The sequence below is a fragment of the Aegilops tauschii genome, chromosome 5 (genome assembly GCF_002575655.3).
Source record: "Aegilops tauschii subsp. strangulata cultivar AL8/78 chromosome 5, Aet v6.0, whole genome shotgun sequence".
Taxonomy (NCBI): Eukaryota; Viridiplantae; Streptophyta; class Magnoliopsida; order Poales; family Poaceae; genus Aegilops; species Aegilops tauschii.
Genome location: NC_053039.3, coordinates 47,334,623 through 47,359,196, shown reverse-complemented (window position 1 = coordinate 47,359,196; position 24,574 = coordinate 47,334,623). Strand labels below are relative to the sequence as shown.

The window sequence follows — 24,574 nt, the reverse complement described above, 5'->3', positions numbered from 1 at the left end:
AAGAAGACATGAGGAGCTCTTTTTTTGTCAACTGCTACAGGAGACCCCGATCCAGATCGGGATCGGGCTCGCGCTGGCTCGATCCAGCCCCGATGGAGGAAGCGGGGGGAAGGGCGAGCGTGGGAGGGGCCGGCCCTGGGCAGCACCGGCTGCAGCAGGAGGCGGCCAGGGGCGGCAGGGCGCGGGGAGGTCGCGGCCGGGCGCGGGGAGGCGCTCGGGGCAGCGCAGGCCGGGGCGAGACGGCGTGGCGGCGGGGAGGGAGAGAGCCGGGGGCGAGGGAGGAGGTGGCCGGCGCCGGCGACGAGGTAGAGGAAGGCCGGCGACGGGGGAGCTAGGCCGGCGATGGGGGAGCGAGGCCGGCGATGGGGGAGCGAGGCACGGAGCTGCGAGCGTGCGGGAGCGGGAGAGGAACCTAAGCATCTGATACCATGTTAGGAATGGGCAACTACATTCACAGGAGGGCCAAGCGCCAGTACATATACATGTGTATGGTAAAGTGCAAGAGAGACTATACACATCTAACAACCTAAACATATATATTCGACACAATTACAACAAAATGGAGATTCTTCTAATCAACTCACGGGTTGAAAGGTAGCTAGGCTGCAATTTGTACATATATATAGCTGAACTAAGCTGAACATGAATTCTTCTTTCGCTCAGATTCTTGAATTCAGAAAGTATGATCCGGCAGAACATGGCATCTTGTCAGGACCACAATATGTAAGATCTGACGAACAAGGAGTTGACTTGAAGTAAATTAAGAGTCTGGAAGACCTTTTATTAGATGGAGCTGAAGCTTCTTGTGAGCATTCTGTTGAACAGCAACAGGCTTAGGATAGGAAGCATTCTTGAGTCAGAACCGTTTCTTCCACTAGTGCAACGACGACTCGGACATAAATCTGTTGCGGTCACTATCACTGATGACCAAAAACAGAAGTTTCAGTTTTCAAGAACAAAGATATTTGTTTGCGGCAAGGGGAAATAAATGATAGCATGCATTTGGAGTGTCAAATACTAAAATGGAAACGTATCCTAAGATATGAATAAGCATAGTTGCACTTCAACAGTACGGTTGCCATGGTAATAAAATGCTGCTCAAAGGAGAAGCAAAAGAGACGACCTTATTCTCCTTTTATAACTCTCAATTCTTTGATAGGGGTCTTATCTAGTGAGTCTGTGAGCCACTAAACTACAAAGCTGACACCAGGTTTTGCTATGTGTTGGCTGTTATATATGGATATGTTTTGTATGGTCAGTTCGTTGATCATATTTCGTGCATGCAGCCATGCGGGGGTGTTGTGCCATTATATATGAGTGTCTGCCATAGCACTTTGCGCACCAACTCTTACTCAGAGCAAAAAGAGGATAACATTGATTGTCTTTCTCAGAAGATTATTAGTTACCTCAGTTTATGGTAAGCCTCTCTGCTGAATTTCTTGCCCATAAGGAAATGCCAACCTCCTGTCATCGGTTCACAGTCAGATCAGGATCAGTAGGTTTCAGCAGTACAGAGGTCCAAGCAGTAAATTAAGCAAGTGAGGACGAGAGTGGAAGGGCGGAGTTACCTATTGTCACATCAGGGATGTGGGCAATCTTGTTCAATTCAGGGCTTCCATGTTTTGTGATCTTCTTCTCCAGGTCTGGATGGCATTCCCTAATGCTCAGATTCTTCAAGGAGGAGGGAAGATATGGAAGTGATCGGAGTAGCAGAGCACCATCAAGGTCTAATGACTTGAGAGAGCAAAGGTCTTGCATGCTCGGTGGGAGCGATTCCAAGGATTCTGCTTTCAGTATACTCAGGTGTCGGAGGGATGAGCGGTTCTGTAGCAGCCATCGTTCAGGTAAGCTCTTCGTCTCTGAACAGCCATTAATGAATAAATATTCAGTGTGGCACAGACTCTTGAGCGGCTCATGAAGCAGCAAGGACGGCAGATCAAAGCTAAGAGAACTTATCCGCAGTGAGTTGCCGGGCTCCACCAGATGCTCTTCTGCATCACCAGAACCAGATAGCAAGGAAGACCCAGCCTCCGTGAGTTTATTGCAATTGGAGATAGCTAAGTGCTGAAGGGATGACAGTGATCCGAGCCCTCCCAGGGACGAGATATTCTCGCATCGCATTACGTATATGTTCTGCAGCGACCTGAGACTCTTGAACACATCTGCGGACGGGAGAGATAACAGGCTCGAGCAGTTCTGCAGCTCGAGCCTAGATAAGTTGGTGAGCAGCTGCAGTGACCCAAGCAGTGGAATTTCCAGGTCACCGCACCCGCCAATAGCTAGTTCTCTTAGTGACGATGGCACAAGCTTATCTTTGGCATCTCTCATCGTCCTCAACTTTGGACATTGCATTACCGCAAGTTCCTTAAGTTGTTTCATTTCTTCAAATGGTATGGATGCGGACTCCAGATGTTTACAATCAACAATTGTTAGGACACGGAGAGTTCCCATGTACAGTTTTTGCTCCAAAAGGCTCCCTTCCAACGAAGTTAAATGAGCACAGCTGGTGACCGTTACGTCAATCAACTTAGATGATTTTGACTCGATGCTCTCACTCGATACCTTGCCAATAATAGGAAACTTGGTCAGCCAAACATCTTGTATTTTCAACGATATTAGGCTTGGAGGCAGAAGTGGTAATTCCCTCAGTTCCTGGCATTTGCTTACTTCCAAAGTATTAAGGCTTTGAGGTAACAACAACTCCATGGAACTACTCTTGGACATATCAGATGATCGACCAATCTGCCGTAGCTTAGGAAGATTGTCCAACATTAAAAGCTTCAGCAATACCAACTGGCCGAGAGAGGGAATGTAGTCCCAATTTATGCAGCTTATCAACTTGAGTGATATCAAGTTTCTGACAGAGCAGTTCTCGATCCAAGATGGAATTTTGAGACCTGGATAACCCACAATTTGCAATTCTCTGATATTAACATGTGGCTCAAGGTGGTCAAGAACTAAGTTATCTGTCATGATTTGATCAGGTGTCGACCACTCCATAAATAATGAGTTGAGATATTGTTTTTCCTTCAACTTGGCATTCTTAGCTTCTTCCCAATTCTTAACATTCTCAAGACCCTGCAGACCCAATCTACGAAGATCTCTTAAGCTCCCAATTGCACTTATTTGGTTGCATGTTCTTTCTTCTACCCTGTAATTACGTAATTCCTGAAGAGAAGTGAGCCTGCTTATGGGGAAATTACCAAATCCAGGCACACCATAGGATACATACCGCAAACCTTCAAGGTTCCCTAAATATCTTGCTTCATCTATTTTGGTCCCAGAAGAACCATGGTGAAGGACCATCAAGTGATAAAGTCTTGCGACCCCACATATCTTGTCTTGTGGTATCGAACTCACGCAGATATAGCGAAGATGTTTTAAGTTACCAAAATTGACAGCGAAACAGGATGCGCTCCATAATTGTGCATGGAATAGTCGCAGTGATTTTGAGGTCTCAACTATCATTTGAAGTGCGCAAAGAGTATCATTTTCAAGTGGCGGCATACAATCAATGATAATAGTGCGCAGATTCTTAAAATGGGAGATTTTCTTGACCTCATCAGCAGAGAAACTGTGAATATTGACAATGCATAGGTGTCGGACTGTATACTTCTCATCTTGAAGTTGAACAGGGTCAACTATTCTTGCACATTCACCGGTGGACACATTGCTTGCTAATTCATGCATCAGGTTAGCTGAGCCAAGAATTGTTCTGCAGTATCCTCCAAAGATTGAATGCCACTTGCAATCAATCCTGAACCAATCCACATTTTCACCAACTCTTTCTTTTCAAATATATAGTCCTGCGGAAATAGGCGACAGTACCGAAAGCAAATCTGTAGCTCTGTTGGTAAGTGGTAATAGCTCAATCTGAGAACCTTCATAATATCTTTTTCGGTTCCTTTAAAATGTTCCAATCCTTGATGCAAGAATCTCCTCCAGTATTCAGGTGTTATATTGCTTTGCAAATGCTCGGCGACAACCTTCGTTACCAGGGGACATCCCCTCAGTTTCTTTGCAATTTGTTCTCCAATTAACATCAAATATGCATCATCTCTTGGATTCAAACCGGAAAAGGCATGATGACCGAAGAGCTCAAGATTTTTATCATCTTCCAGTCCTTGTAATGTCAAGAACTTATCCCTTTCGACTCCCATCACCTTTGCAGCCATGTCTGCTACAGATTGCATTCGGGTTGTCAACAGAATTTTGCTCCCAGTAGTGTTCAGTTCCTTCAGAGGAGCAAATAACTTCTCCCATTCATCTCTCTTCTTATCTTCCCAAACGTCATCTAGAACTAACAAAAAATTAATGGATGCGAGTTTCTCTTTGAGGTTCCGTTGTAGTGGTTCCAAATGATCGCTGCTCGGTTTCACGCCCGTAGCGTCTTCGAGTATTTTACTTGTCACCGATGTCGCATCAAAGCTAGTAGATATGGTGGTCCAGATGACCTTAAAATGCTTTACTACCTCATCTTGCCCACATATGCTCTGAGCCAAGGCAGTCTTCCCCATGCCACCATGACCAATAACTGAAATAATTGGAATACTATTGGTCTTTATGACCATAGTTTCACCCAATTCATCTGAGGTGTTGGCTAGCCATCCAATAATCTGTTCTTTCTCCTTTTCTCGTCCAACAAAATTGGTTGCACTTAATGTTGAACTAGTCTGGCGATCATTGTCCATGAGCTGCTGGCTGCTGGTAGAAGAACCTCCACTGAGATGGTCTGTGAGCTTGAGGAAATCACTAACACCTACGGCAGCCTTGTCTAAATCATCCACAGATTTCATCAACCTCTTCAGAGTGTCACGGTGACTAATTTTCTTGATAGTCTTGTTGATAGCAGGGCCAAAAGATCTGACAAACTTGTGCTTCATCTTACCAAGAGGGGAACCCCATTCACTAACCTTTTGGTCCTTGGCCTTCTCCTCGAGCTCGTAGTATTCAAGCTCATCGATGGCGTCCTCCGCCGCCTCGACCGCGTCCCTGAGCTGCCAGAGCCACGCGTCGAGGCCGCTGCTCTGCTCCCTGACAAGTTCCGGGTTGACGACATCGAACACCGCCTGGATATGTGGCATGGCCCGCAGGAGCCGATTCTTCAACTCATCCATGTTGTCGGACTTGCAGTACTCATCGATGTAGCTGAAAGCCTTGTTGACCAAGAAGGATATGGCCGAAGTCGCCACAGATTTCCCTGCAAAAACGAGTGCGGCAGAGGCAGACATGTTCTTTCTGGGTGTGTGTGTGTGTAAGAGGAGGGCCAGCAATTAGCAAAGGATAATTTCTGCTAGCACTGGAGCTGCAGTTGTGTGGAGAGGGAGAAATCGCTGAAGCAACTGTTCAATGGCCATACAACCGGTCACAGCCATGGGTCAAGTCGTTGCTAACAAATATCAAGGAAGAAGTTTCCATGGCCACCATTGAGCCAGACTGGATGGACTGTAATGCACCAGCAATACCGCGAAAATGGGCCTTTCTTCCAAATTTAAGGCAGAAAATGACCCTTTCTTCCAAATTTAAGGAAGAAAATGACCTGGCGCTAGCAAAACTGGAGTTGAAGTTCTGAAGCTCAGCGCTGCACTATATGGTGCTGCTGAACTGTTAACCCTGGCTCGGCTGATCTAGGTTGCCTAACACAACTACTCCATGCGTCATCTCTGACGGGGGCATGGCAAATGCTGAATTTGTAGCCACATCCCATGCACAAAGAGCGATATACGTACAAGCAGTTGCACACGGAAGATTCACATCATCGTCATATTCACAACCCAGTTGACACTCGTTAACAAAGACCATATCACTAATACAACTGCCAATATAACATGGAACTACAACATCGAAACTTCAGAGATTTCCTCGCACCTCATTGTCTATCTATGCAACTCTTCTCGCTTTCTAGGTAACATCGTCACCAACTCACGCTCTTTGTTCCAAGTATACCGTTCGCATGTTTCTTGCGCCATTGTGACACGATTAGCTAGCCTTCTCTAAACTTGCTTCTCGTATTTCATTACTCTGTCCTGCCTGAAGTAGTAGTAAGGTCCACATTTGGCCTGGACCATTTGTGTGCTCGTGCATACCCTCAGTACTCGAACAACATACCCCAAATATGAGGGGGCCACACCCACACCATATCCTCCAAGACTAGAGTATCCAGCTATATATACCCTGCCCAAGAATGTAGATGAACTACATGAGAAGGTAAAGATAAAAAGAAACGGAACAAAGAGCTAGCCCTAAAAGATTTTATCATTTTAAATACTTTTGATACATGCTAGGGTAAGTGATTCGTAATTTAACCATAAGTAGTGTTGCTGGGGTGGGGGAGGGGGGGGGGGGGGGGGGGGGTGGGCGGAGGTATTATTCCATCTAGAGGTCCCCCAAGATCCTATGGGCATCCACATGGCGAATTGTCAAAATCAAGGCAAGTCGAGTAATATCCAACAAACTAGCCGGTCAATGAGTCAAATGAAGCAAGATATCCCTAGCTAAGGGCAGAGGCACAAAACCCGAGGATAGAAGAAGAAAGAGGTGCCACGAAAGCAAATGGTGAAGACAACATCAACATTGGCGCGTGACACCATCATACTAGGCTATATTTCAGGAAAGATCCGGTCTAGTTCACGGCTCCTCTCTTCTCCAGAATCCTTACGCCCCTTATCAGTGTATGGAGAGTTATCTCTCAAGCACAGGTTAAGGTCGTCCTCAATGGGAAAATGGAGCTAAGAGTGAAGCACCCACTAGTAAAAAATAGGGCTTTGGTTCGGCCTGAAAGAGCATTAATCCCGGTTGCATTACAAACCGGGACTAATGTGAGCATTAGTCCCGATTCGAGCGGCTAGGGCACCGTACAGGCATTAGTCCCGGTTCAAATGGGACCTTTAGTCCCGGTTGGTGCCACGAACCGGGACTAAAGGGTGCGATGCCCATTAGTACCGGTTCGTAGCACCAACCGGTACTAAAGGTTAGACTTTTAGTCCCGGTTCGAGCCACCAGCCGGTACTAATGGGGTTTGAGGCATTAGTACCGGTTCATGGCACGAACCGGTACTAAAGGTCCCATTTTCAAACTCTACCCCCCCCCCTCCCCCCGTGGATCGCCTTTTCAGTTTTGTAAAAAGCAAAAGAAAATGATAAAAAGTTCAAAAATTAGAATCCTTCCAGATGTAGTTATGTTACTACATGTACTAGTTAGGAAAATTTTAAAACTTAAATTTGGACATGTTTTGCAAAAAGTGTAGGGAAAATGTAAAACGGCTATAACTTTTGCATACGATGTCAGAAAAAAACGTATAATATATCAAAATGTTCAGCATGAAAATCCGCATCCGATTTTGACCGCCTAGGGCCTGTTTGCAAATTTTTAGAATCCTCATATTCTAAAAGGAAAAAAAGTTATGCTCAAATTTCTGGTTTTTTTTTTTGAATTTTTGTTAAATCTGGTCAAACTACTTATTCAAGAAGTATTAGTGTTACTAAATAATTATTCAAGAATATTAGTGTTACTAAATAATTATTTTAGTTTTTTGAATTTTGGTCAAATCTGGTCAAACTGTGGTCAAACAGTGGTCAAACTAATTATTCAAGAAATATTAGTGTTACTAAATAATTATTTTAGTTTTTTTAAATTTTGGTCAAATCTGGTCAAACTATGGTCAACTACTTATTCAAGAAATATTAGTGTTACTAAATAATTATTGTTTTTTAGAACAATAGTTTCAAACTCAAACAGTGAAATGTGTGACTTCGTGCTCAAGCTAAATTCCTGAGGGTTAATAGGATTGACATCTTACTATTGTCAGGAAAACAAGAAGTGCAGACTTGAAAACGAGGGAGAATAGAACCCGGAAGTTAAGCGTGCTTAGGCTGGAGTAGTGAGAGGATGGGTGACCGTCCGGGAAGTTAGATGATTTGGAATGATGAGGGGTGATTAGAGATTAGAGGTTAAAATAATTCAAAATTTTGAAAATCAAAAAAAATTCAAAAAAAATTATAAAATTTCCTTTAGTACCGGTTGCTGTTACCAACCGGGACTAAAAATGGACCTCCAGGCAGCGGCCACGTGGAGGGCCTTTAGTCCCAGTTCGTATAAGAACCGGGACTAAAGGGGGAGGCTTTAGTAACGACCCTTTAGTCCCGGTTCCAGAACCGGGACTAAAGGCCCTTATGAACCGGGACTAAAGGCCCTTTTTCTACTAGTGACCATGAACCATCCTGCTGACATCTCACCTCCGTGCTCGAGGTGATCCTCAAGAAATGGATCTCACCGTGACCAGCACGGAGCCTCGCCAAGGGGTCACAGGACTCAACATCACATTGGAATTCAATGCTTTGCAAGGACCCGATGCCATGCCAGGACTGGACGACCTTACTACCAACTTTAGTGCCCTCGTCAACGGGGAGAATTCTAACCTTGGCACCATCCAATAACTAATCAAGCTGCCACAATTGCCACGAACAACATCGGGACCTCCACCATGGTGCCTCTCCTAGCCATCATCACCCCGCGTTTGCAGTGAGCAACCTCATGGGACAAATCTTCCATAGTCAGGAAGATCCTACCCAGCACAACTGGAGCATCATGACCGTCTTGGACGCCTTCTCTACTAGCCTTTCTGACATTGACATGGTTTGTGTGGAGATCTTTCCAGAAAAAGGTGAGCTCCGGCGCCTCCGCTGCTAAGAGCACACATCACACCAACTTGCGACAGTCTGAGCTTAATGTGCTTGGGTGTTGAGAGCGGTCTCCGTGGAAAATGGGTTCACGAATTCTTGATTGGGGATTTTTTTCCTGCAGCTCAGTTTCGCTTTTCAGGGAAATCTCCGCTGAGCACAGGAGGTCCTATTTGGCGCGCTGCACGCTGGGAGGAGGCGCAATGCGCACCCCGGCTCACCCAGCGGGCCCTTTTAGGCCGGCCCTTGTGAGGGGCGCCCTGTTTTTTTCATTTTGTTTTTCTTTTCTGTTTTTTTTTTCAATTTTGAATCATTCAGGATTTCAAAAAGTTCTGAAATTTATTTTTTCTGTGAATTTTTAAAAAAATGTTCAAGAAATCATAAAATGTTCGGGGATTACAAAAATGTTCGTGATCTAAAAAAATATTCGCATATTTATAAAACATTCACGATTTTAAAACAAATGTTCGGCGAATCAAAAAATGTTCATGATTTTGAAAAAATGTTCGTGTATTCAAAAAGTTTCATAATTATTTTACAAATGTTCCCCAAAGTCAAAAAAGTTCGTGAATCACAAAAAAAGTTCATCGATTCAAAAAATGTTCATGCATTTAAAAATGATTGTCAAAATAAAAAAAATGTTCGTGAATTTCAAAAATCGTTCCCTAATTTCCAAAAAATGTTCATCGATTCAAAAAATGTTCGCTGATTCAAAAGAAAATGTTCATAGCTTTCAAAACAAATGCTCACAATTTCAAAAAATGTTCGCAAATTAAAATTTCTTTTACGATTTTTAAAATGTCCACAAATTTGTAAAATGTTCAAGATTTCAAAAAATGTTTGCGAATTTGAAATGTTCATGATTGTAAATGTTCACGGTTTCAATAAAATAAAAGGAAAACATGAAAAAAAGAAAAAAAATGAAAATGAAAATGAAAAAAGAAAGAAAAGAACGAAAATGAGAAAAAATTGAAAAAACGGAAAGATAAAACACACAAAAAAAGAAAAACCTGTTTGAGAAGGTTCTAGTGAGTTTCTAGAACCTTGCAAAAACGGGAAAGAGCTAATGGGCCGGCCCAAATATACATAGCGGCAGGGGGGGAGGTGGTACGTGCTGTCGCTAAGTAGCGACCTACGCGCCAAATAGTGTTGTTGCTTGTTGGTGACTATTCTTTACAATACCAGGCCTGGTCACCAACAAAACAACTCTTTCCCGGGCTGGCCTTATACCAGTATAAAAACAACCACAATTCAGGCCCATGCCAGGCACCACTTCTCAGGACACTAACTAATCTAGCCCTGAATATTACTCAAAAAAAAAAATTATCTAGCCCTGAATGCCTCCAACGTTTTCTTAAGCAAAATGGCTCCACAGTCAACATCAGAAAATCTTCAAAGTTCAAGAAAGCAGTCCAAAATATATTTGCAGAACAGTATGTGTAAATACATACATACAATGGAAAAAAATCAAAATGGATTTTCCCCGCATCTTTTGACTTGGGAATGTATCACTTCGCTATTTCTGTGACAGCCAAATAGGTTTTGTGATCCTGAATACGCACCTCTGTGCCACCTCTTATTTCTGCCGGCTGCAGGGATTGCTGAGCAAATGCTCGTTCGCTCAGGATGGGGCTGGACCGCTCCTGATTTTCCTGCATATCCAACATCAGAAAATACTTTATTCATACTATGGTTGTGAACCAAACAACAATGAAATTTCAGAAATGATAAGGCTGTTCCACACCTAAGAGCATAAATCCTCTCGAGAAAGAAGAAGGGGGGGAAAATCAAGTGCAAATAATAAGTCTTGCTAGTTGCCACGATACACACGACAGCGGGTGTGGAGCTTAAGATAATTCATCAGTTGGTCAACACAACACAGTGGCACACATGTGGTTTAAGCCTAGCTACATAGTGATCACCTGGAACTTGCAGTATAAGAACAGAACAAGTGTGGCGATGTGCCGATGTGTCCATCCCCTGCCCCTTCGGCATCGGCACTGGTTGTGCTGCCGCCAGCCTGAGTAGCTATTTCATCATCACCTGCAACAACACCTTCCAGCCACCACGACCTATGATTAGTGGTGGCGTTCCAAAAACCAAAGAGGTCATCGACATCTCCCTGGAGCGTGGTGAGATGTGCATGTATGGTCCCGTCAGCTACAGCTGCTTCACACCGAACAGCACCATGTCAGGCAACACAACAAGTGAGTTCAGCCTGGAGGGCACGCCGTTCATCCTATCAACCACCCGGAACCGATTCGTGGCCATCGGCTGCAACACTGTACGCCTCATAGGCGGGTCTATGCACGGCGACACCGACCCGTACGTGACCGGCTGCTACTCCTACTGCCATGGCCTTAACAGCACATCTGATGGTGCCCCATGCATTGGAATGGGATGCTGCGAGATCACCATAGGCTCAAATGTCCAAGGCAAAATCGAGCTATAAAGATATTGTTAACTTGTTGAGATCTGTGATCCAAGTTGCTTTGCAATACTCCACTGAAGATTCAGCAGACTACCCGCAGAAACCCGGCAACCTCGACCAAATTGACAGTACATAAACATAGATGAATTTACCACGGTGTAACAGAAGCCCCATGCGCAGGTTCATCATCCGTCCGCATCGATCTCTTCTTCGGCTTCGCCGGTCCAACCCGACGGCCCCAGCACATCACGCACGGGGCCATCCGCCTGATTCGAAGCTATTCGCGAGAGACGGCGTGGCACGGCCGCGGTTCGCGCGACGGAGCCGGCGCACCGCTCGCCCGCCGCGTCGGACACCGGGGAGTCGCCCAAAACTCACCGGCACCGGCGTCTCCAAGGAGCAGGAGCCGCAGCAGCTCATTCTTCGGGGTTCGAGCCGTGTGCCTCACGCCGCTGCGGCCTTGGTTACCGCCGTCCCTAAACGACGCCTGACGCAGCGGCCGCCGCCGCCGGTCGGAAGCTCCACGGCAGGACGGTGATGTGGGCGAGAGCGGCCCCTCAAACATAATTTTGACTTGCTGCTAAAGATGTTCCGAAAGCGTAACTTTAAAATTACCGCTTTTCTTACAACAGGTGACAAGTCTACGTTTTACGGAGGTGTGATATTCAGTTTCTTTTCTCTGCGAAATTTTTGATAAAACACTTGACAGAAGAGACGGATCGACTTTATATGCTCCTGTTTTTTATTTAAAAGTAATTTGTATTAAAACCAGACCAGCATGGTCCAAATATAAAAGAATAACCGGGCCTGAATCTAACCAAACTGCAGTTTTAGGTTGAGTTCGCCTATAAAAAATGTCATTGCATCACTAGACTATAAATCATAAGTACAAAAATTCCTCACAGAAAAAATATACGTACAAATTACATGATTATCATGCATAAGGGCATGAATCTCTCTTAGCAGAAAAACATATCTTGATATATCATCGTTTGCTCTCTTTTGCAAAAGCAATCCAAACACCTCGGGTTTGTCAATGAGAGGGCAAAGAGGGGCGTCCCCGTCCTCCATGACTGGGCCATCAGAAAGGGTTCCTGCTTAGAGGAGGGGGAGAAACCACCCAAAGACTATCCATGTGTCAGTTCAAACAGTTATTGTGTGAATCCAAGCAATGGCCTCGAGTACCTATGCAACTGCTCCCAAGGATATGAAGGGAATCCTTATCTTCCCACAGGCTGTCAAGGTTAGTTAGTTACTCAAATATAATTAGCTATCTAGTCACGTAACTATATCCAAGTTCCTTACTGCAAGCATGATTCGATATATTTTTGCTACTTGCTCAAATTTTATTAAGCTTCCTTATACGGAATAGTTCATGTCTTCGCCTCCACCTCTGCCCCCTCGCCCGGCTCCTCCCAAGGACGATGATGGTCTCCCTGACAACTCCAACCAAGGCACTGATCCACGGTTCACTCAGTCTGAATGGGACGATCTGGCTTCTGATGAACGTGATCTGTTCAACGAGAACGCCCCGGTGGATGGTGGTCGAAAGGACGCGGCCGGGAGTGTGGGTAAGGGGGACGCCGTGCCCCCTGGCTTGGGTGGCACACCTGTCTCCGGGGCTTGCTCCAACCTTCCTGCCCGCCCGTCGTCGCCCTCACTCTCTGGGATTGAAGATCTCCCCCCCCCCCCCCCCCCCCGCTGGTCCTACCTCCAAGAAGAGGAAGAAGTCGTCTATCAAGAAGTTCTCTGCTTGCAGTCGGGCCTCGGAGGGCTCGAAGCAGTCGGCGGTGGGTATGTTCCGCAGGCTGGATGCTGATCTAGGGGTGGCCTCGGGCCCCTCTTCGGCTGCGGCGTCTCCTTGTGGTGTCCAACCTTCGCCCGTCCGCTCCCCTGCTTCTATGGCCCGCAAGAGCGGCAGGATCTCTAGCTCTGGGGAGCGGGTGGCTGACCGTGCGGCGCGGCGTGCTATGGCCAAGGATCTGCCTCGTCCAGATACGCCTCCCATCCGGTCCCTAACCCAGCCTGCCTCTGTTTCCCCTGTTCGTTTGGTTCTTCCTTCGCATTCGAATGAGCATCTTCTGCATGTCCTCTTGGACGTGGGCATCTCTATTGATTCTAGCTTTGGTTCTCCCTCTGCTCTTTTGGCTATCGTTTGGGCTAATGAGGTGGCTCAGGCGGCCATCGCCAAGGCGAAAGAGGCGGCCAAGCGGGTCGGGGCCCCACCAGTTGTCGCTGGTGGGTCCGAGGAGCCGTCTGGTAGGGGCCAGACTCCTCCTGCCTCCAAGAATCGCGAGGCTAATAATTAAGCACGCCAAATCCTGCATCGCCCCATGCAGGTCGAGTCTCCGCATTAAAAATCTTTCCATCAGATGAGATCATTGTTTTGGAATATCAGGGGCTTTGGCGCTAGGGGGCGCAGAGACCAGCTGAGAGACCTTGTTCTTGGGGACAACATTGATATCATTGGGCTTGTCAATACTCTTAAACCCTCCTTCTCCCCCAATGAGCTTGCCGCAGTTGCGGGCATCGATAGATTCGACTGGAACGTCCTCCCGTCCTCTGGCCATTCTGGTGGCATCCTCATAGGCACCAAACGCGATGTTTTTTATTTTGTAGCCTTTGATCATGGCATTTTCTAGGGTAGCACTGTCGTGTTGCATCGTTCTCTTAATGCTCTTTGGGAGGTTATGGTGGTTTATGGGCCTGCTGATCATTCTCTTTCCCCGCTGTTCTTGGATGAAATCTTGAGTAAAATTGACTCATGCAATATTCCTCTGTTAATTGGTGGCGATTTCAACGTCCTTCGTTCTCCTCTGGATAAAAACACTCCCAACTTCTCTTGGCCTCTCGTTGATGTTTTCAATGACTTTATTTGGGACTGTGCTCTCCATGAAATCCCTAGAGTGGGTGCCCGCTTCACTTGGACGAATCATCAATCCTCTCCTATTCGTTCGGTTTTGGACTGTGTCTTCATCTGTCCTAGATGGGATTCCCTGTTCCCTAGAGAGTCGCTCCGCGCACTGTCCATTGTGGGATCCGACCACGCCCCCCTAATCCTTGACGACGGGATTCAAGCTGGGCTCCCCACTCGTTTCCAGTTTGATGCATCATGGCTGTTAGTGGAAGGTTTCTACGAATTGATCGCTTCTAAGATTTCCTCCTTCCTTGCCTCTGAACGTCGTTCCTTCGGCCCTATGGATGACTGGCACCAGTGTTCTTATTACATTCGCAAATTCCTTTGCGGCTGGGCCCGGAATCATGCCGCGGACGTGCGTAGAGACAAGCTTCGCCTCACGGACCAAATTGGCTCCCTCGATATGCATGTTGATGGCCCTGGCCTCTCTGATCATGATTGGCAGGTTCGGTATGTGCTTGAAGAGGCCCTAATGCAGTTGCACCGTCAGGCCGAGGTCTACTGGCGGCAGAGAGGCACGGTCAATTGGATCTTGAAAGGGGATTCTCCCACGGCCTATGTTTTTGCCATTGCGAACAGTAGACGGAGGCGTTGTATGATTGACAGCTTGCTTATTAATGGCACCAGGGTCTCGGATCAATCCCTGATTATGTCTCATGTGGTAGATTTCTTCTCCTCCCTCCTCTCTGCTAAACCCGAGGTTGGGTTTAGACTTGCTCACTCTTTTTGGACGGACCAGGAGAAGGTTTCTCCTGGGGAGAATGAAGGCCTATTGCTACCTCTGTCGGATGAGGAGATTTTTGAGACCATCCGGTCAGCTAACCGTAACTCTGCTTCGGGCCCCGACGGCTTTTCTATTCCCTTCTTCAGAAAATTCTGGCCACAGCTGCGAGGTCTCATACTCGCTATCGTTCAGGGCTTTTGTTTGGGGACAGTTGACATCTCTCGTCTTAACTATGCGGTTCTCACCCTCATTCCTAAAGTTAAAGGGGCTGACAAAATCACTCAGTTTAGACCTATAGCCCTCATCAACAATTTTGCTAACATCCCAGCAAAAGGCTTTGCCACGCGGCTCTCCCCTGTCGCTCATCGGACCCTCAGTCCCTTCCAATCGGCTTTCGTGAAGGGTCGTTTCATTCTGGACGGCATTTTATGTCTCCACGAGATAGTTCATGATATTCGTGCCAGCGGGACTAAAGCAGTAATCCTTAAACTGGACTTTGAGAAGGCTTATGATTCTGTCAGTTGGAACTTCTTACGTCAAGTGCTTTTGGCCAAAGGTTTCGATGGGGCTGTGGTTCACAGGCTTATGCAGTTGGTCACGGGAGGCCACGCTGCGGTTTCGGTCAATGGGGTCACCAGCAACTTCTTCGCCAACGGTAGGGGCCTAAGGCAGGGTGACCCGGCCTCCCCTCTCCTCTTCAACTTCGTCGCTGATTCCTTATCTCACATCCTGTCGCGGGCGGCGAGCTGGGCACATCACTCCTATTAGTCCCCACCTCCTTCCTAGTGGTATTTCTCACCTACAATATGCGGATGACACAATTATCATGGTTGAGCTTAATGATGATTGTTTGGCCCACTTAAAGTTCATTCTTCTCTGCTTCGAAGCTCTGTCTGGCCTTAAGATCAACTTTGCAAAGAACGAAGTCATCGTCACTAGGGTTTCGGAGAACGAAGCCCTCAGGGTTGCACATATGCTCAATTGCTCTCTTGGCTCCTTTCCTTTCAAATATCTTGGCCTCCCTACCTCCTCTTCCAAGTTAGTGGCGAAAGATTTTGCTCCGGTGGTCTCCAAAGTGGGCAACCGGGTTATGCCTTGGAGAGGCAGGTACAATACTCAAACGGGCAAGGTTGCCCTAATTAATGCTTGCCTCTCCTCCCTCCCTATGTTTCTAATGGGCTTCTACGTCCTCTCTGGAGGGACGCATGCGGGTTTTGACAAGCACAGGGGTGCCTTCTATTGGAATTCGGCCGACAACAAACGTAAATACAGGATGGTGAAGTGGAAGCTCATTTGCAGACCTAAGAACCTTGGTGGGTTGGGTATCATTAACACGGGTGTTATGAACAAATGTCTCATTATCAAGTGGTGGTGGAAGATTATGACCGTCTCGGAGACCCCGCTTTGGCTATCTATTCTTAAAGCTAAATACTTCCCGACCTCTAGCCCCATGTTCGCTCCTGCGTTGGCTGGCTCCCAATTCTGGCGAGACCTGGTCAAACTCTGTCCGGTTTTTCAATCCTTGGTGAAATTTGTTGTCCACAATGGCAAATCTACCTGTTTCTAGTTGGACTGGTGGTGTGGGGATTCCTCGTTAGCTGTGGCTTTTCTGGTGCTCTTTTCTTATTGTTCGGACCAGAGATCTCCATCTCTGAGCTCTCTGAGAATAACTGGGACCTGAACTTCCGCAGAACTCTCTCCCCTGCAGAGTTGGGAGACTGGCATCGCCTCGTTGCCTTCTTCCTCGTGCTCTCGGAGGGCGAGGACTCGGTTGTTTGGCCCCACTCTACTTCTGGCAGATTCACTGTCAAGTCGCTTTACTCAGAACTGATCTCAGGATCCCCCACCTCTAACTTTAAGAACATATGGCGTGCTCGTGTTCCTCCTAAGATAAAGATCTTTTTATGGCAAGCCTTTCGCGGTAAGTTGCCTGCGGCCGACCAGATCCACAAAAGAAACAGGCCTGGCTCTGATAGATGTGCTTTATGTGGCGAACTTGAGGAGTACGGAAGATATTTTCTTTCATTGCCCCCTGGCTAAATTCGTGTGGTGCTGCATCCGAGCCTGGCTCCATGTTTCGTGGAACCCCTACTCCTTTGCTGATCTTAGGGCTCTTTCCACGGGCTTGTCGGGGACCTCTAAACGGTTTTTCTGGGTAGGGTTTGCGGCGATCTGTTGGTCGTTGTGGACTACGAGGAACAAATTTACTATCGAACATTCCTTCCCGGCTAAACCTGTTGACTGCTTATTTAAAACTGACATATTTTTACACCAGTGGAGATCATTAACTAGGGATGCTGACCACGAGGCCTTCGACATGATGTCTTCCAAGATTCGGGCTATTGCTTCTTCCTTGGCGCGCAGAGTACCAGGAGATTAGCCGGGTGGTTTCCTTGGTGTGTCATGTGTTCTATGGCCTGCGCGCCTTATTGGGCTTGGGTGCCTTGTATCAGTACTTCGTTCGTATGTCTGTTTGGTGGTTGTTGCTACTTTTTCGGTTGTTGGTGGATGCTGCCTGGTGGCTTTATTTATAAAGTCGGGATAATGCCTTTCATCTAAAAAAGGCACATAATCCGCGTGCCCTAAATCCCCTCCCCACATAGAATCAGATGAAGTGCCTGAGCCCACCTTGCAGACCGAGACAAGTTGTACTCCCTCCTTCCATCTATATAGGGCCTAATGCGTTTTTAAAAAACGCCTTTGACTATTGACAAAATTAATAGTACATGACATGCATAATGTGAAAATTAGGCGGGTCACAATGGGCAGGAACTTACGAGTAACATCACACACTCCAATGCAACTTTGCTTATGTGGCACATATTTAATGAAGAGAGAGCTGCTTGTGGTAACTAGCTAAGTTACCGGAACATCACACACTCCAAGAAACAATGAGTCTATGACCTAATAAATACATCGTTGCATGACACTACATACATGTTCCTACCCACTATGGAGGTAGTAACATAGTCTAGGGAAGTGTGTAGGTTACTAGCTTATGTTCCTGCCCATTGTGACGAGCCTTATATCATTGAAAGCTTCTTTCACATACGAATTTGACAATATGCTTTGTGTAAGTTGCATGTCATATATTATTGCTCTAACATTTGGAAAAAGTTAGCCTCAAAAAACGCATTAAGTCCTATATAGATGGAAAGAGGGAGTATGCAGATTAACCGAGTAAGTGACAGACCGAGTAAGTGTCACTTTTAGAATAAGGCCGGATAGTAAAGTCCTCGCAACAAAATCTTGTCTGCTAAGCGGGAAGAAAGCCTTAACTGTATCATTTTTCCATTGACAAGTAGTAGCATTGAACAGCATCCACAGTTTGCTTAACTGGCAAAGACAGGATGGGTGACACAAGACCAAGAATTTCATCAGCAACCCATTTTATCCTGACAAATTTGAACTGATTTTTCCATTCCCAATACCCCACCTCACTCCAAGTTCTAACAATTTTTTACGAGTAAAATGCATTGGTGGTCACTACACTTGTCATGTACGCTCACTTTGGTCATTGTACTTAAGAATACGGTCAATACGGTCACTGTATACATGTTGTGATGATTATACGGTCACTATCACACCGTATAGCTTCGTATGTTGTTCAGTTGACCAGTCAAACCGTCTGAATGGCGCCCTGTCAGCTCAGGTTCTCTCTCTACCTACACAGGACCCACCTGTCAATGGGTAGAAGAAAGAAATAGAGGGAAAATAAAGTAATGCGCAAGTGAGAAAGGCTGTCTAGAAAGAAATAGAGGGAAAATAACCTAATGCTGTGAGGCCAGCACGCTAGCCAGTCGAGCTGATCCCGGTTAGTGTTCTACCTTGAGAAAGGCTGCCTATTATATCGTGGTTGCATTCACGTGACAACTATGGTTGGGCGGCTGTTGATTGTATGTGCATATTTGTGTTTGTGTGTGTCTTCGCACTTCAGTTGGAGATAATCTCATCTTCGTCCCTGGCAAAAGAATGTATCATCTTTCGTTGTAGTTGCTGGTGGAGTAATATAATGCAGCATCCATTTCGAAAATATCCCATAATATAATGCAACTCCGTGTGTCCTTCCATGAAGTGTTCGGTTGTCCATCTGATCTTCTGTATTTTTTTTTTTGCCGGTAATCATCAGTATTTTTTTGCGGGGTGGTGATCATCAGTATTTTTAGTTGTTCAAATTCTGCAATGGACTCTAGACCGGCCGTTGGATCTTGGATGTAGCGATAATATAGTGCTAACAATTAATGGGCTCCAGACCGGCCATGTGAACCTAAGCAAAGCTTACTTATCAGTATATGGTTACTTCATGCATGAACCAACCAGGCTCAACGGCGGGAGCCAGGCTTCGTGCATGAACCAGCCAGGAGGGACGCGGGGGAAGCCGTGCTGCAAGGCAGAATGCAGGGCGCCGTCGTGGGAAAGCTGTGTCGTAGCACATCGCGACGTACTTAACGTCGCTGCAGGCCACGCGCGCCTCCATGCGCCCTCGTGTAACACCTGCACGTTCTCGGTGATGCGGGGTGCCTTCCGGTGGCCCGTCGACGGCGAGCTGCCAAGCAACATCACGGCGCTGCAACCCCGACAACATCGGCACAAACTTATGGGCGTCTGCAAGCCTAGTGCCGACTTCGGCAACTACAGGCGCTCCTCGGCCGCGTGTTAATGGTATAAAAAGACATCACTGAATGCAACAAAAACCTTCTTATGCTCTACTGTATAGCTCACGGCCTCCGCTAGCGTGCTGTCTCATAACGTGGCGTTGCTTTTATTTTATTCTATTTTCCTTCTACAACTGGCAGGTGGGACCAAGAGGGAAACTAAGCTGCCAAGGCATCATTAAACTAGTCAACTAAACAAAATACGAAGGTATACAATATGGTCATACCGTATAATCACCACAACACGTATATAGTGACCGTATTAATCGTATTCTTAAGTACAATGACCAAAGTGAGCGTACACGACTAGTCGAGTGACCACCAATGCATTTTATTCATTTTTTACCATGCAAAACCAGCTGACTGGTTGTTAGACACTCCCCAACACCCAAACCAAAAACAAATATTTACCATGCAAAACTAGGCCGGTAGACATGTGTCAAATCATAACTGGACAAGAAATTTGGCCTAGACCCAAACCAAAACCAGTTGACTGGTTGTTAGACGCTCCCTAAAAGAAGGGAAACCCAAGAATATTTCAGTCTTGTCCATGGAGCCTGACGTTGAGCCTCCTGAGCCATATGGAGTGGAGGATCATGTGGAAGACGTCGAACCGGCGCGGCGGGCCGTTCACCATGAAGTGCCGGCGCACGGTCCTCACCCTCCGCTGCATCCGTATGTACTGCCGCGGCGACACGGCGGCGAGGATGGTCTTGAGGTTGGGTATGTCCGCCACGGCGACCCGCACCGAGAAGGCGGGCCAGTTGAGCACGTCGCTGAAGGGCAGCACGTAGTCGTCGCCGATGACCACCGGCACGCACTCGAGGTAGATGGCCTCCACCACCCTGGGGCTGGCCACCTCGTAGCCACTGGGGCACAGGCAGAACTTGCTCCGCCGCATCACGTTGATGTACGACACGCCCCGGGGCAGGTACTCGCTCACCTGCACGTCGGCATCCTTGCCCTTCCAGTGCCGCAGGAGCAACGGACGGACCGGGCCATGGTCGCCGCCGGCGAAGAAGGCCAGGATGGGGCGGCGCGACGCTGATGGCCCGCCGACCTGATTGTCGACGATGTCGGTCCGGAGGTTGATCTCCGGCAGTGACACGTCCTTGGAAGGGTTGAAGCCCTCGGAGGTGTTGGCGTTGCACAGCACGCGGATGGAGTTGGAGAAAAGATGGCCGTCCGCCGACGACACATACGGCCCCTGATACACCCACACATCCATGGTACGGTTAGCACACCTGAGCTACAGTGAGTGAAGTTGCATGTCTTCGACAAACTCCTGAAATGCTACAGTGAGTGAGGTTGCATGCTTACCCAGTCGTGGCAGGAGAGCATGAAATGGTCCGCGCCGAGGCTCCTGTTCCAGTACGGGTACTTGGTGGACAGAACGTCGATGTAGTCCGAGAGTGTCCGGCGCAGCGGCTCCATGTCATGCGAGTTGGGCTCGTAGATCATCTTCACCATCTTGACGACGCTGAAGGGAAGGAAGAAGACATGGGCAAGCTCGGGGTCCCTCGTGCGCATCCGGTTCTCCATCTCCATGGCAAATATGAATCTGCCCTCCGATGAGTATATGCTGCGGCACGGACCGTCGTGGAACACCGGTGGCTCGCCTTCTTCGTACACGTACACCTTGAACAGCTTTTCCATCTCCAAGTAGCTCCTACGTGCCAAAATGAGCAAACAGCGCCCATGTCAGATGTGTCTTTCCAAAACTACTCCTTAGCCATTTCATACCCTAATGACTAATGGTCAAGTGTTTAGATTCGCGTACCTGTGAAATGCGTAGGCATTCCTGTATACCGGTCCAACCGGCACATAATCCCTGTCGGTTAGTGGAGGACGCTTGTCCTTGTTTCGGATAGCTTCCCTTATCACTAAACGAGCTTTCGCGAGACCAAGTTCTACCCTTTCCAGTTTTACATCCACCCTCCCTTGCATTAACGGCACCCTTACTTCAACCGTGCCGTCCGGGCTATCGGCATCGTCAAATCCACTTTCCTGCAACACAATATATATATAGATGTAAGTAACTCGATAAGCCCAGTCCAAATCATTTTGCAACACCAGTATACTTTCAAGCCCAGTAGTTATAGCGTTGTTTTTAAATTAATCATGCTCTATACAAACACAAGTGTAACATAGCTGGTCGGAAACATACTATACTGAAACTTTACTTTCTAATAAAGATTGAAAACCCATTGACAGCTCTAAATCATGCACAAACAAACATGGATCTCAATTAGAAGTTTCCACTTTCAGGAGCAATGCTCAGTGCATAAGTAACACAGATCATCCCTGCACAACCAGCCAACGTTGCGAAGGAATCAATTCGGTCATGCAATTTGAGTCGTTTTTTTCCAAGCTTGTGCAAAAATAGCGTGAGGGCAAGTTCTAGCCGATTTGGATCAAACCGTCGAAACCCCTAGCCTACTTGTGTGGTCCTCTCGCAAATCTGGAAGTGTTTCCATAACTATGTGCCTTCAAGTCAAGCCCATGCATGGCAGGGACGAAAATGTCTTTCTTCACTCACAAAGGAACCTGGTAGATCCATGACAAGAGCATCTTTCTCTCTCCCAAAAAAAGGAAATAAAGCGGAATGCATCTTTCTTCTTCAGTGTATGCATCTAAATCATGAACTAAACTATCCATGGGAATTTTATACGCTGCAGTTCATTTCTCATAGGAATAGAAAACAATTATTGTGCTCCAAACGGGAGTAAGAAACAAAACGATATAAAGACGGTAATTAAATAAAAATTACTATATGTGCACATTTCCAATAGGAGTATCAAGTTTTTTTTAGAACCAATTTCCAACATCAAGTTGGCAACCCTCGTGTGAACAAAATCTGAACAAGGCAACGCTAGGCGCCGGCCGACCGGCTCAAGCTCCAGCCGTGCGACGGCGGTGGCCGTGGATGCGCCGTGGTTTGTCAGGAAGATAGGGAAATGTGAGAGAAAGCGATAGGTTAAACGCCCTGGTCAACGGCGATGGATAAGCAAAGGGAAGGGTGACACGCGGGGAGGCACGTGGCGAGAGAAGCAGCACCGCACCCGAGGGCGCGAGATCGGCCGCCCGGAATTAACTGATTTCAACAGTGTACTGCTGTATGTCAGTGGCAAATCACGACAGAAAACGCCGCTGTGTGAGAAAACGTTGCGTCGCGCGCATGCATGGCTTCCACGCACCCAATCGACACGGAAACCGAGAAACCAGTTCCGGTTCACACACACGGCAGCAGCAGAAAAGAGGAAGGTGAGAATTAATTTTTCATTAAAGTTTAGTAGAGACGATCGAGGAGAAGCTCGAGAAAAGAATTCGTACCGGAGCCAGCGCCGGCGCCGGAGCGACGGAGGCGTAGCCGGAATCAGCCTTGGTGAAGGAAGCCACCGCCGGGCCGCCGCCAGCAGCTTCTTCCCGGAAGAGCACCGCCTTGCCGCCGGCAGCATAGCTGGAAGTCGCCAAGAGAGGGGCGCCGCCTCCATTGCTGCCACCCCTCGCGGTTGGCCGCAAGGAGGAGACAACGCCTGGAGGAGAAGAGGAGGAGGAAAGGAACCAGGACGAAGCTCCGGTCCTGGGATCCAAGGCGACCACCAGGAAGGTCACGAGCGCAAGGCAGGCGGCCACCGCGCACGCCACCTTGCCTCCGTGGCCATGCAGGCACGGCGAGGAGGAGGGAGGAGAAACTCTCATGGCCGGCGGCTACCTCCGACTACGAGTGAAGGCAAGGATGCAGCCGGCGACCATGACAAGCAAGCTACCTCTCCTCTGGATTGCGGCTGCACCAAGCTAGCGGCGTATTCGAGAGATGGAACTGGATGCTAGGCGCCTAGGCTCTGGTGATGCTTGCCATCGAGGAGAAGAAAAGGATTTACCACATGCGAGACTTTTGCCTTCTTCGCTCGCAATGGAAAGGAACAAATAAAACAAGCATAGCATCGGAACTATAAGACGGCCGGCCCCACAGGATTTAACGAGGCCACATGGCGTACTCCCACAGGATTTTGACCCAGGTTCCTTTACTTATCCCATTTTGCATGTAAGTCCTTGAACGCCGAATGAGCTCTCTTTTTTCAGAGCGGAGGCACTTGCTCGGACTTAAACTGAGACCCTTGACAGTTTAGAACTTCTGCTAAATTTTTTATAACTAGAACTTCCTATAGCAACAAGAAAATAAACCAAAAAAAAATGCTCGATACAACACCGAAGATGGTCGACGAACATAGGGACACAACACACAAGGCATGTGAGCTGCGGAAACGGTCTACACATACATAGGGGTCGCCATGGATCGCCCACGTCAAATGGGCTTCCACATCAAATGTGGAAAATAATAAATATGATGTCAAAATATGGCATATTATCAATATGCACCAAAAAAACCAGCAATAAAATTCTGCCTCAAATCTTCAGTGAGATGTGATTATCATAAGAACCAAAAAAATATCGCTAAATCTTACCAACATTAATAAATTGACTAGTATTTTACACATTAATACACGATCAAATATAGCTTATGTATCTTTGGTAAAAAAAATATACTTCATACTACCGCCGAAAGAATAAGTGATGTTTCCAACCTCTCTATGAGAATATCTTTTAGTATGTTTGGTGTGCTTTGAAAGACCGACAAACCTGTAACAAAATAAGTGACCGAAATAAATGTTCACAAATTAGTAAAAATGTTTGCGAATTCAAAAAATGTTCCAGAAATTCAAAATATTTTTATGAGTTTTAAAATCATTCATTACCTCCAAAAAATGTTCATGAATTTCAAAACATCTTCTCAAATTCTAAAATGGTCCAATTTTTTAAAAAAAGTATAAGATTTTCAAAAACGTTCATGGATAAAAAAAATTCACATGAATTGAAAATGAGTTTACGAATTTCCAATTTTTGGGTGAATTTGTAAAAATAAAATGTGTACAAGAAACTAAAAACCGAGAAGAAAAAGGAAAAGGAAAAAAAGAAATAAGAATTAAATGAAATAAAATAGACAAAAAAACTCGGAAGAGACTAACGGCCCAGCCCATTCATGCGTGCGGTGCGCGCGTTTGCTTGCTATCCCTCGACCCACTCGAGGAATAGGAATCGGTCGACCGGTGCCTAGTGTTGCCCATTTGAGTTTTGAATACATTACTATGAGCTTCTTTTTTCTCT

The 24,574-nt window shown here is 46.8% G+C and overlaps 2 protein-coding genes and 1 pseudogene across 2 annotated transcripts; 1 reads left to right on the top strand and 2 right to left on the bottom strand.

The window, feature by feature from the left end:
* Positions 1–427: 427 nt before the first annotated feature.
* Positions 428–5,350, bottom strand: LOC109786424 (putative disease resistance protein RGA1; annotated as a pseudogene).
* Positions 5,351–8,586: 3,236 nt separating this feature from the next.
* On the top strand, positions 8,587–11,130 carry LOC109786421 (wall-associated receptor kinase-like 8). Its single transcript, XM_020344985.1, has 3 exons — positions 8,587–8,662; positions 10,054–10,111; positions 10,614–11,130. Exons 1-3 carry the CDS (start codon positions 8,587–8,589, stop codon positions 11,128–11,130), a joined length of 651 nt encoding a protein of 216 aa, XP_020200574.1.
* An 8,499-nt stretch (positions 11,131–19,629) lies between these two features.
* On the bottom strand, positions 19,630–24,181 carry LOC109786423 (probable glycosyltransferase At5g03795). Its single transcript, XM_020344987.4, has 4 exons — positions 22,739–24,181; positions 21,186–21,412; positions 20,726–21,074; positions 19,630–20,612 (listed from the first exon to the last, which is right to left on the bottom strand). The coding sequence occupies exons 1-4, from the start codon at positions 23,105–23,107 to the stop codon at positions 19,944–19,946; spliced, it is 1,614 nt and encodes a 537-aa protein (XP_020200576.1). The 5' UTR covers positions 23,108–24,181; the 3' UTR covers positions 19,630–19,943.
* Between the last annotated feature and the right edge of the window lie 393 nt (positions 24,182–24,574).